General features: G+C 34.4%; 2 protein-coding genes across 4 annotated transcripts; both read right to left on the reverse strand.

Annotated features, from left to right (window-relative positions):
* Positions 1-2645: 2645 nt before the first annotated feature.
* LOC102610931 (thaumatin-like protein 1b) lies at positions 2646-5937 on the reverse strand. Of its 3 annotated transcripts, none has more exons than XM_006486701.4 (4): positions 5619-5937; positions 4815-5508; positions 3052-3155; positions 2646-2936 (listed from the first exon to the last, which is right to left on the reverse strand). In XM_006486701.4, the coding sequence occupies exons 1-4, from the start codon at positions 5680-5682 to the stop codon at positions 2902-2904; spliced, it is 897 nt and encodes a 298-aa protein (XP_006486764.1). In that variant the 5' UTR covers positions 5683-5937; the 3' UTR covers positions 2646-2901. The 3 variants fall into 3 exon arrangements, with proteins under 3 accessions (XP_006486764.1, XP_006486765.1, XP_006486763.1); XM_006486702.4 differs by having other exon boundaries at positions 2646-2940; positions 5619-5936; XM_006486700.4 differs by having other exon boundaries at positions 2646-3155; positions 5619-5933.
* An 872-nt stretch (positions 5938-6809) lies between these two features.
* LOC102611610 (hypothetical protein) lies at positions 6810-8771 on the reverse strand. The gene is made up of 4 exons (XM_006486703.4): positions 8622-8771; positions 7743-8089; positions 7589-7661; positions 6810-7510 (listed from the first exon to the last, which is right to left on the reverse strand). The coding sequence occupies exons 2-4, from the start codon at positions 8073-8075 to the stop codon at positions 7026-7028; spliced, it is 891 nt and encodes a 296-aa protein (XP_006486766.2). The 5' UTR covers positions 8076-8089; positions 8622-8771; the 3' UTR covers positions 6810-7025.
* Positions 8772-12943: the final 4172 nt, after the last annotated feature.

Below are 12943 nucleotides of genomic sequence, written 5' to 3' on the forward strand. Positions count from 1 at the left end.
GCCTTTTCATTTCAGCTCTAATAGTATAAATAAAATTTATTAATAATTTGCTCTGGACTAGACAAGACGATATTAAAAGGACAAAAAAAAAAAGAAATAATATTCAGATTAGAAAAAGTTGAATGCATGCATGCAATATATATATATATACTTCATGCATTATTACTTGAATCACTTAAAACGATTTAAAATTAGTAAAAGGCTTCGCTCGTTTTTATCATGTCATTTGATCTTCTTCTTCTCTTTCTCTCTGGGCCAATAGATTCATGTAGAAACCAACACGCTGTGCTGATAAATTAAAGCTCCGCATAGCCACAGCCCACAGGGACCATCCAAAGCAAGCATCGTTTTCTCATTTGGATTTTAATGGAAAGGAATGTGCTGGGTGTCTGTCAAACGGAGTTGTAATAGTCAGCATTCATATGAACAAGGTCACGCACATGGATATTCAAGTTTATTGGGTCCGTGACACTCTCCCCTTTTCTTTTCAATAGGCTTGTCAATTTCCCATTGATATTTTAATTAGATATACGAACGAATCCGCCAATTTGCCAGCTTCAAAGATTTCATCTCTCACTGGTAAATCAATCATTTGATATTTTATGGAATTTTAACAAAATTAACCAGTGCTTATGTAACTTACATCCCTCAATAAAACACATGCAGACCACCTCATAACCTATTAGGTATGAATTGTGCCTAAAAAGAGTGTTAAGTACACCGACAGTAACTTAGTAATTGCCATTAATCAGTAGTTGATCACCCAATGTGTGCATAGCAGAAGCCGCAAAGCTGAAAAGATGTGCTTATTTACGGTGAAAAGTGAGGTGTATATTATATTGTATTATGAGGATAAGGTTATGCCTTTATGAGTTATGACTTTTAACACAAAGCAATTCTTTGTGTCAGCTCTTTGCATGTGACTTTCTTTCTTTGGAAAATTGGAAATCCAGCATCGTCTGCAAATCAAATATGTTTGAGAATTAAAGCATGAAGCTTTAGAGGAATACTATTGTTAGCTTCATTTGTTGCATTAAGGTTTATCCGACTCAATTTATTTAACTCATATATCTTGTCTTTAATCTTTATTACTTTCCTCCTTATTAATTGAAGTTAAAATTAAAATCATTAAGCATTCTCGTGCATGAGTCCATTTAGATTCATTCTTGCGGTAACAATCAATCCTGATTCTGATTTTACTAATAATTTAGGCTCCGTTGGTTGGTACAGCTTTTCAAGTAAAATTTATTTAAGTAGAGTTTTTTGTTAGAAGAGCTTTTATAAATAGAGATTTTACTCAAAAAAATTTAGTTATTTGGTTGTCAATAAGAGTTTTTATTAAAAATTTATGAAATTACTTTAATAGGCAAGTTTTTAAAGTTATGTTATGAAAATTGAAAAGAATAAAATAAAATTGTTAAATAAGTAGGGATGTGTTAGATATTTTAAAATTTTAAAAAACAATTTCAACATCGACTTCTAAAAGCTTAAAATGTGAACTTTTACTAGTAAATGTAATATATCTTATTTAAGTTTTAAAAGTTCTATTAGAAAAATAATCAAACACCAAAAAAAATTATGATAAGAGATTATAAGATTAAATAAGCACTTATGGCTATTAAATAAGCTATATCAAACAGACACTTAGACACAATTCTAATCGCGGATTTGTAACTTCATTTAGACTCAAAGAGAGGTCCAATGGTAATATCAAGCTTCTTGTTGTTTTTCTGACAAACAAATTTTTTTTTTGTAAAAAAAAAGGTTATGAGCTGAAAATTATGATCCCACTACTTCCTGGTGTTTGCTCATTGGGCTTGAGGGTGGCCCATTAGTTGGTGTTTAAATAGTCATAGTCTAGGCCTTTCTACACCTCCCTCGAAATTCTTCATAAATCTCCTTCTTATTGAAGTTACTTAAAACAACTAAAGATGATTTTTTTTTTGAAAGACAATTTAGCTAAACACTTGAATAAAATAAGGATCAAGCTACGGTGCAACTATAATACTATGCTACAGTTGGCATCCAGCCGTTGGATGCACTTAGATTGGTGGAATCCACTGACATCCAACAACTGGATGTAACTGTGGCGTGGTACCACAGTTACACCTAAGGTTTCCCCATGAAATATTCTTTTAACTAAATTTTTGCACCCAGTCAATTTCATTATTTTTATTTGTATTTTAAATTTTCATTGAAAGATTTTTTTTTTTAAAGAAAAGTACAAGAATTTTAAGTTATGAAGATATCAATAATTTAATGAGAAGAAAGTAATAAAGAGTTTAAGATTTTTTTATGTATTTTATAGTAAAAACTTAAAAAAAAATACTTTTTCTTTTAAGGATGAAATTTTGTGGGAAGACGGTTATTTTTTTTAATATGAATTTTTATTTTATAAATTAAATTAGGGCATTTTAAGAAATAAATTTTGAAAGGGCTGTTATAAGAATCTTATGGGGTGTTAAAAGCTCCACCCATGGTAATAACTCATAAGCTGCCGTAGAATTTGATAAACCAGTCTTGTTGCCCAAATATCAATTTACTGCTCTTCATTCTTCAGAGACTACTTGAGGACACAGCTTGAGGGCTCCTGTCATTCGAGCTCAGCAACAAAAAACCAGTCATCACAAAAATTAAAGGACACATTGAGGTATATGATTTCCCATATACTGCAAAATCTTGTATGTATAGAATTCAAAGGAAAATTGCAATAATTAGTACAAATATGAAAATCTAATTATGTGTCTGAATAAGAAGAAAAGACGTATACGCAAAAGGTAAGGCATGTACAATATTTCTAATGGGATCTCGAAGACCACAAGAAGTGGCTAATCTACAGTTGAATTGCTTCGTTCATGAGCGGAACAATATACATAAGAAGATATTTTGAGATGCGGAGCTCTACCTCTTGATTGAGATGGAATTTGTACTGCTATCTGCCTAGAGGCATCCAGGCCAATGTTAGTCATAACGGGAAAATAAGCGGCCAAAAGAGGAAAATTGCTGTTAGAATTGAGGCAGCACATGCAGTAAAATGCCTTTGGAGCACACCTGAGGCTGAAGCACCATTTGGATGCCGGCTTGCAATGTACATCGTTGTCTTGTTCACGAGTGGTAGTGCTGCGCCATCTTTTCTTGATCCCAGCAATTTTTGGCTGAAAACAATGTACATACAAAGACATATCCATTGATATATGATACTCTTACTGTATAATTAAAAGAAAGAGTGGACAAAACAGTCAAAAAAAACAATGTGACCCAAAACAAATACCATTAAGCATTTTAATCTGCAGAAAATGTAAGGCAGGAGATAGAAGAGAAGCAAAAGGCTATGTGCAACTTGAGTTTGTAGTTCTTTGGCTGGGGAAAAATATTTTCCTAGTCTGCGAAATGATTCACTAGAAATTTAAGCACAAGAAAACCCCTTACAAATTTGTGGCATCCCTTCCATAAAGAAACAAAGGAATCACATTGCGTACATACAATAGTATTACTTCTATTAATGAGCATGAGAACCAAATAACGGGTACCTGTAACAGTAGCCAAGTTTGTCAAAGTGCTTCCAAGTCTAGATTTCTAAAGCACACGAAATTCAAATTTGACAGTACCACCGCTTGAATAGCTAAATAAAATATAAATAAAGAACACACAGATGCACATGCGTGCAACACACAAACAGTTATGAACTGCAAGATGTGAAATTTAATTCTTAGCGACCGACATTTGTCAGTGGGCAGTAACAAGACCAAGGACAAGCCCAAATATTAAACAAGAACCTACACCTCCTTTTCAGCATAAGCCATCAACTGATGTGCATCACAGATGCGTGATTTGCATGAAATTCTAAAAAGGTCCAGCACAGCCTAGATAGCTACATGATCCAAGAAATCACTATCAATCATAGCTACAAAACAGACTGCCTATTACGATCAGACCATTCAGCTATTTGGCAACTACATTTGCTAACATGAAATCAGCCTTGCAATCCATTTGTTGTGAAAGCATAAGCTAAAACCATAATAGTCTTAGGACAACCAACAAAACTTCCCCAAGTGCTGTGACTCCAATTTTGCTGCTCACATGTAATTGCTTTCCAAGACTAACCATTTACCGAGCAGAGTTTTGATGCATTATTGTCACGCCGCTTGTTTCAGTAGAAGAGCATTTTGCATCTCCTAGAACCATGTAGAGAGCTTGCTTGAGCTTCTACAAGTTTAGCACTAACTGGTAACTATACTGGTCTACCAAATCAAATTTTCTACTCTAATTGACAACTACACGAATGACTTGCAAGAACTTGCTTCAATCACCTAAATACTAACTATGGTCAAACCAAGTCTTGACATGTGTCTTCCCAAACACTTGTCATACCTTAGAAAACGACTATCAACATATGTCAATAGAAATTGCCAATGCAACCATAACACTAGTCTCACTTCAGACTGATGTTCACTTATGCAGTGCCTAAAACTAGGTATGATTTACAACATAAATTTCATACTTTCATTGTTTGCTTATATACTATTATGAAACTGTAATATCACTCAATAAAGAGAACACTAGTGAACAAAAAGTGCTTCATCACAAAATCACTTCTACACAAACTCTAATCTCAGTTCTAAAACGGCTGGCTTTTATAAAAATAGAACATCAAAATCAACTCCAGTATTTTATTTATGTCCACTTTACCAAGTCCACTTCCAAAAGCTGGCGAATTTTCTGGAACGTGCCAACGTGGCCGACAATGCATACAATGAAATGACAAAATTACTCAAAACTTTAGAACAAAAATGAAAGCAAAACTGTAAATTCACCTTGTATAAGGCGCCGGGCAAAATATGATAACGTAATCGGCAGAACCGCACGTGTACGTACTCGTCTTGTCATCGTAGGCATAACTATACGCGCGTGGGCAGACATGTTTGAAAAACAATGAGTACACCGAAGGAAAACACGTGTCAGGCGTAGCGTACGCCTCACTGCAACAATACCTCGGATCACCGAAAGCCTCACACGCGCTCTTACACGCCACACTACCTCCCCGACCTTCACGAGCCACCTTCAACTCCGCTGGACACGCTCCGTTCAAGTCCACCAGACACCCAGTGGCGCCGCACCCCCCGCCGCGGCCTCCTTTCGGTACAACGAGCATCGGAAGATTGTACCCGTCGACCAAACTCACGTCGTAAAAGTCGAGCCCCCCGGCGCCGTTCAAAGTGAACTCCGCGAGCGTGGCGGGCGGCGCAGCGCCGCCTCCGGCGCATTCTAGCTTCTGTGACCCACAGTCGCCCGTGACGCAAGAAAAGGTTTGGTTTTGATGGTGGGTACAAAGAGTTCGAGCCCATATGCGGCCTGACCAAGATTTTGGGATGGTTATCGTTCTTGATTTGCCGCTCTTGAGTTCGAAACCGGTCGTCGGTAGCGGCGGAGAGTTGGCCCCAGAGAGTAGGCCCGGCCATACTGTGCGGCGGCACTTGTTGACCATCTTGAAAGAAGCTGGCTCAGTTTCTGCGGGCACCAAAATGCAAAAAATTAGAAAAGAGTGGGCGTCGGCGTAAACTGAAAAATTTTATAAACCTTGGAAAAGCAAAGTGATCGTTTTTGTTATTGTTACTTACCGGAAATGAAACAGAGGGCGAGAAGAGAGAGGAAGGTGGCGGAGAGGAGGCGGCGGCGATCCATTAATGATTGATTTAAGAGAAGAATTTTAATAAAGATGATTCAAGAACAATTTTGATTTCAAGATTGAAGATTGAATAATAAAAAGATGAACCTTTTGTTGTTCTTGAGTTTGCGAAAACAACTTTACTTTTCTTGATACGAGGGGTGGAAGCTGTGCGTGGTTTCTTTCTTTTTCTTATTTCTTTTTAAATTTTTGTGGACTGGGTAGTTATGGTAATTTGCCAATTGCTTTTCCCTCGCTTTTGTGATTTTCTGTTATTAACCGTTTGGTTCATTTTTATTTTTATTCTCACATAAACCCGTATTTTTAACAAGTGACAGAGCCATAAACCATGTTTTTATTAAGAGTTTTTTAGGCTTCAAATGAAAACTCAAGAGGGAAAATTGACATCGTGGACTCAGGAAGGATTAAGCTTGTGTCTTAATTTGAAACTCATTTTTCTTTATAAATATTTATTTATTTAGTGTAATTTCGAGTTATATTGGGTCTCTTACCCCAAACGATGCGATGATTGTGTAAATTTAAATTCACAATACACTCCTAATTATAGTATGTCGGTAGATTATTATAAAATTCAACAAAAATATTGCAGTAATGAGGTAATAAACCACTTTCAATCTTAAATCTACTGTATAAAAAGACTTTCTTCAAATTTTGAAGGCAGATTTAGTCTACTGTAGACTTGGCACTTAGAGTCCAAACTGCTGCATAGCCCTATGAAAATTGAGAGTGAACCACGTAATTTTACTGTTAAATTTTGATAAATCACTACTCTAGTGGTTGCTGCACACGAGTATTTGCGATCTCGATGGTTCTGAAATTGAGGTTAAAGTGCATTGATTACCTACATCTTAAGGTAAGAATGTGCGTGTTACATTCAATTAGCGAAGAGAAAGAGAAAATTAAAAATTGATGATCAAAAGGTGATTCCGAAATGATTTTAAAAGCTTGTAATTAAATAAGTACAAGCTGTCAAGTAAATCTATACTATAGGAGGATAACTTACGACTCTTTTCCAGGTTATTCTTCTGCCCATGAATGGTGTTCGGGCGATTAAAGAAATATTGAAAACTTATTTGAATTTAGAGAAGTGACGACAAAATAACAAAAAAAAAAGACAAAAATGTGACGAGAAATTGATGAATTAATATTATATAAATCAGTTATCTATAAATTCTCCATAAGAAAACACTATGGTACATACAAAACTTTCATTCAATCTCATAAGGAACGGAACTTTCTCACAGTCACTGTGGTACATACAACACAAAAGGGTCAATAAACAGAAAATGGAAAATCTTTCACAAGGAGGATAAATGGATCAATCACCTGTTCTAGAACACTATGCATGCCAGAGAGACCTCAACCAGATTAATTGTCGAAGCCCTTTAATTGTCATGAATGCAATTGCATTCTTATCGTCTTTAAGAACATTGACAGCCTTCGTGAATTCGGTGTCATCTAATTCTTCCAAGTTCTGCAAATCCTCAAGACACTTCTGGTACAATGTTTTCTCACTCAATACGTTTCTTTCCGCAGCTTTAAACGTGGCTGCTGAGATCATCTCATACACTGCATTCTCTATTGTCTCACTGGCATTGTAATATGCTCTTTTCTTTCGACCTGATGCTGTAAAAGCAACACATTTTCGCTTCTTTGGTTGCATGTCATTTATTCGAATTATGGAATCAGAATCAGGAGCACCATCTACTACTTGTGTAGGTACATTAGTAGGCTCTGAAGATCGAATAGTCTCTGTGTTGCTATGCCCCTCTTCGGCTACCACAGGAACCCCACTTGGAATGTGTTTCCCATTTGCTCTTTCTCCTGAACCAGAAGCATCAGTAATCGTTTGAAACACTTAAACTACCACCACCATGCACCAATCAAGATAAGGAAATTTACCTTCAAATATGATGGACATTTGCTTAAACAAGGGAAAGCTCTTTCTTCGGAAAGGCCTTGCTTCACTTCTTACCTACATTAATATGTTGTCAGCTCTTGCAATGAACTGAAAAATCACTAGCTAATAAAGTTGTAAATTAAGGATATTATGTACCCCAATATAGCTGTCCCAAACTTTATCATCAGCAACGACCATTTGTCGAGTTTCATCCCAATGGAACCCGGTATGACCAAGCAGCGTCTTAACAACACCATAATCTTTCTTCATAACGTTGTACCGGTTCTTTATCTGGTTCTCTTCTAAATTCATCCCAAACTTTTTATTGAAGTCACGAGTAACAGATTTAATCACTTCGTTTTTAAATTCATTGTAAGCAGTTCTTCCACAATTATGCTGCTCAATGAAAAGCTCAACCAAATATGAATCTCGGGATGGTGTCCATTCTGCCTTCGGCCTCCCTAGGACCCCATCTTGCGCCACGGACATGCTCCCTCCGTTCACTAAAGATGTGAAATCAACGAAATAAAAATAGTCAATATTATGAAACTTCCTGGAATCAATATACATAAAACAAGGATAGCGCATGACACTGGCAATAATCTAAACAGCAACAAGGCAATTAGCTCTCAAAAGGGTTCGTGAAAAAGTAATTAAGCCTGATGAATAAGCAATAATACAGCCGTAAAACCAAGGCCTACCTAGCCTACCATATCGATTTGATTTTTAAACTCTGTTAAGTGAATTAGCATCTCAAAAACTTGACTTCTATTACCATTTTAGGCATAACGCATAAGTTTATCAATGCTGAGATATTCCCTTAATAACAAAATATAACTTCCCTTGGTTTTATACAATAACATAATCACATCACTGAAACCCAATTTTTGTAATACAGAATAATAAGTTAAGGGAAAGTATAAAAGAAAATTTCAAGCTCAAATTTTTCATTTTTTACACATTACATTGCACTAAGCAACTAAAACGAGGCAGATAAAATATTACAATAGTTAGGTAGAGAGTAGCGAAAAGTACCTGACAGAACAATAGGCGATTTACACCTACAACTGAGGGATACTCCGGTGAATGGAAACAGTGGAGCCACCGGGGCTAACGTGCGCCGTGGTGGTTACAAGTGCGCAGGTTAAGGATGAGAGTGAAAAGAGAGCGGAGAAGATAAGTGGAGTCTTGGGCGGGAGTGTTAATAACGTTATAAATGGAGGCCCTGCGGGATTCAATAATCGGTTGCCACGTCACCTGGACTTGTGGTCTGTTGAGTTGAAGTAATGTTGGGCCTTTGGCCCAACCAAAAAAAGTATTTAATATTTTAATCTTCTAAATTATAATATTGCAATTTTACTTTGTGAGTTAAATGCTGGATTTTGGAACAACATATATTGACACTTAAAAAACTTAGTGGTTCGATAACAAAAGGATGAATGTAAGATTAGTCGTAATTTATATGATTAGTGTAGAGTTTAATCATTAGGCTGTAAGAGTATATTTGTTTGCTTTTAACTAAGTTAAATTTATGACCAAATAATTTAGGTAACTCAATGATAAAAGGGTAAATGCAAAAAGTGAGTTATACTTATACACTCAAATATTTTGTTTCGATTTGCAAAAATTTGTAATTAACTAATAAAGAAAGTTTTAGGTACTCTTAATGTATACTTCTCTCAATTAAATTCTTGTCACGTGTATCTGTCAGACAATCATGTAAAAGTAAAATAATGAGTGACAATAACTTAATATATGAGAAATACACAATTGAAGCACCTAGTATTGATCCTTAAATGATTACAAGAGGTTAATTATACTCTCAGTTGCATCCAAGGAGAAGGAAAGGCTAAAAGTTGGTTTATTTGGATAAAATGATGAACATGAAAATACATACTGCTTGCATGGAACAGTATGAAACTGTAAGATTTTAAAGATCGCTCTCTTTGAAAAATCTCTATAGCCTTGAAGCGTCAATATGTTATTGGTCGTTGGCAAAAGTCACTTCTCTATTGTTCTTATCTTTTTCCTTTTTAGCTAGATGAATAAGGCCAGTTCAAATGCCAAGGGGGGGAAAAACCCCCCAATAAGACAATTTTGAAATGCTTTCTTTTGGTTTGCTTTGGACTGACCAAAGAGTAGTTTTAATGTTGTAAAACAATGACACAAAAGTAGATCGACAAAAATATTTTTTCAGTATAGGATTCTTTGATGCCAAAAACTGCTTCCAATATGGAAGCCATAAAGAGAAGTTAGCATCATTGTGTTTGTTATTTGATAAATGGCCTTAAAATCAATTACATTGCAATGGTGAAAATGGGGCAGCTAATACTTGCTAGCTCTCTGCTAATGGAGTTGACCATAATTGAATTTCAATTAGCAAATCAAGAACCAATGACCCACTTTGCGACACTCTCACTGTATCTCAAGTCAATGCAGCTTCTAATCTCTAATGCCTTAAGTACGAAAAAGCAAAAGTGCTTCTCTTTATCATCTTCAACGACACACTGAAGACCTGCAAAAATTTTTTGATGAAAAAAGGAGAAGGGATGGCCTAAAGTTTGACCCAATTGAAAGCTTTAATAATTATCCAACATACCCAAAAAGAAAAAAACTATCTTATCCCATCTTCAATGTAAAATATCAAATTAAAACTTTAAATATGTTTGAATTACATTTCTACGTGTAAATATTTGATCCCACATCAGTATAGGTCGATAAATTTAGATATTCAGATTTTCCCATGTCAAACTAATATTAAAAATCTCATTAAATTTATTATTTGTAAGATCAGTGAATTTGTACGTGTAATATTTAAATAATATTCGACCCCATTTTTAATAAGATTAGAATAAATCTCGAATATGTGTATATACAAATATACAAACCACATGCATAAGTTGGAATTCATTGTTTTTGTAATTATATTATATGTAAATTGAATTCGACCCGAACATTTGATATACAAATAAGCTTGATTGAGTTTTTAACAATTGGGCGAAGCAAATTATTGAGTGTATATTTAACAAGACATAAAAGAATTGATTAGCATGATGATTCTTTTTCACAAAAGAGAGACAAAACCCGTTAAGATCATTGTCAATCAATGTTGATATTCATAATGCATTCCAATAATTGTTTAAAGAAATTATTGTTCATTATTTGTTGGCATAGCGTGATCTATTAACAGTATTGCGAGGGATCCACTATTAATATTAGCAGGCCTGGCATGCAAAATCCATTGTGAAAGCAATGTATATGATTCAGAACATCTGGGATGATTCTGTTGTTAGTTTCTTAATCAAAATCATCACAAAAAAAATCCAATGATTTGGATCTTTTTTCATTTTGTCCCCTATCTTAAACATAATTTCATAGACAAAATATAGCAGGATAATTGGATTAGCATGCTATGTGTTTGATCCATCTCCATAGTTTACCAGCAATTCTAATGTCTAGAAGTTTCTTTGATTTAATTAGTTTTTAAGATTTTAAGAATTATCAGATACAAATTATGCACATTTTAAAGTAAGGATTTGAGACTAGATTACTATAGTTAACTATAATTGAATATTTTTATTATAGCTACACAACACATTTTAACTTTAACTTTTAAAATGTGTGAACATTGCGTTAGAGAAAAACTCTATGAAATCTCATATAAATCGCGTAATCATCCTCAATGGAGAAGATTCTCTAAAAGTCCATTAATTTATTCAATGAATACCGATTGTGCGTGCAATAATAAGATAATAAAAATAAATAAACTTCAACACATATTTGAATTAATTTAAATAAAAAAAATTGAATTGAGTCAGTATATTAATTAGTTCAGTTAATAAAATCTCTTGAGATAATATAAGAGATAAGATATTTAAATTTCACTCATATTAGCTAGTGCGAAAAAATGCATATTTTTTAATGACAAATCAAAAAATGAATGTGATATATTAAAATATGTGTGTAAGGTATAAGCTATTAATTACTAGGAGAATCTCGTAAAATTTGATAGAAAAATAAACATGACCAAGGAGACCGCTAATGCCCATGGTAAAATTTGAATACAAAATTTCAGAAAGATGATGACTCTCTTCATTGATATAATTGCTTACATACATGCGCAAAAGGCTGCATCATCAATAGGTCAGAAAAAAAAATGAAAAATAAACCCTAATCACCTTCATTTCATCATTATACATTCAATTTATGACCAAGAAACAAGTAAGGATTTTAGTCTCTCAATCTTTTATAATTACAAGCAAAATGTTCATACAATTTGATGAATTAGCGAAGGCAAACAGTATTATTATGTTATGTGATGGAGAAACTAACAAGCATGCAGATATGTTGGTGCATGCTTTAGCTATCAGTGCACAAATGCAATCAAGGAGACACAATTTACAGGCCATGTTTCAGGTCCCTATGAGGCCAGAAAGCATGACTTATCGATCGAGGATTGGTTATGTGTGTGAGTGGTGCCAGCCCCAACAAGCTTCATGAATATGTTGCACTGCATCAAAACAATTAAAGCTTTCAAGACTCAGAACTTCATGGCATCTTTTTTAAAATAATACTAGAAGTACTGGAAATAGAGATGGGGTGTCTCTTATTTATTGGAAGAAAGACAAACTCATTATGGTTTGTGATCATGATTTTTGAAGATAATCAATAATCTCTCTATGTCACTTGTTCAAAATTCAAAACCTATGAACAAAGGAAGGACTTATAACTAAAACTCTGAAACAAGGAATTTAAAGAAATTTCTTGGGGTTTTCACTTTTCATAATGATGCCCCCTGTATTTGGAATTCTGAATATAGCCCATAGGTTTTTTTTTTAAAAAAAAAAAAAATTCTTTTTGGGTTAAAAACACCAAAACATAAACTTTCAATTTCCACTTTCTGTCTGTTCAAGCAATACCCAGATCAAAAGAGAATTCTCGCTCAATTCTATTACATTTAAAATATAGGTAAATGACGTATACATAATCAACCACCAAAATTCGAGATGCATGCGTCTTCCAATTGAAGGCAAGTACTGGCTAGAAGCTAGTACTTAGGAATTATATTCTAGCTAGCACTTTGGAATTATAATAAAATATGTATAAAGAATAGATTTAGTTACTCTTTAGACAGATTTTTTGGCCACGCTTCAGTCCCATAGAGAATATCTCCTTTTCTTTTAGTTGTGTAAAGAGAGTAGGAGAATCTGAATGATGAAGCAAGAGAAGGAAGAAAAAAAAAATACATACATACATTTGTTAATGAAGAATATATATGGGTATCCGTATCATGCATGGAAAGAAATTTTAATTCTACCCACTAGAGTATAACAAACAAATGGCCCTTCCCAAGGGCA

Source organism: Citrus sinensis, chromosome 8, assembly GCF_022201045.2.
Source record: "Citrus sinensis cultivar Valencia sweet orange chromosome 8, DVS_A1.0, whole genome shotgun sequence".
Taxonomy (NCBI): Eukaryota; Viridiplantae; Streptophyta; class Magnoliopsida; order Sapindales; family Rutaceae; genus Citrus; species Citrus sinensis.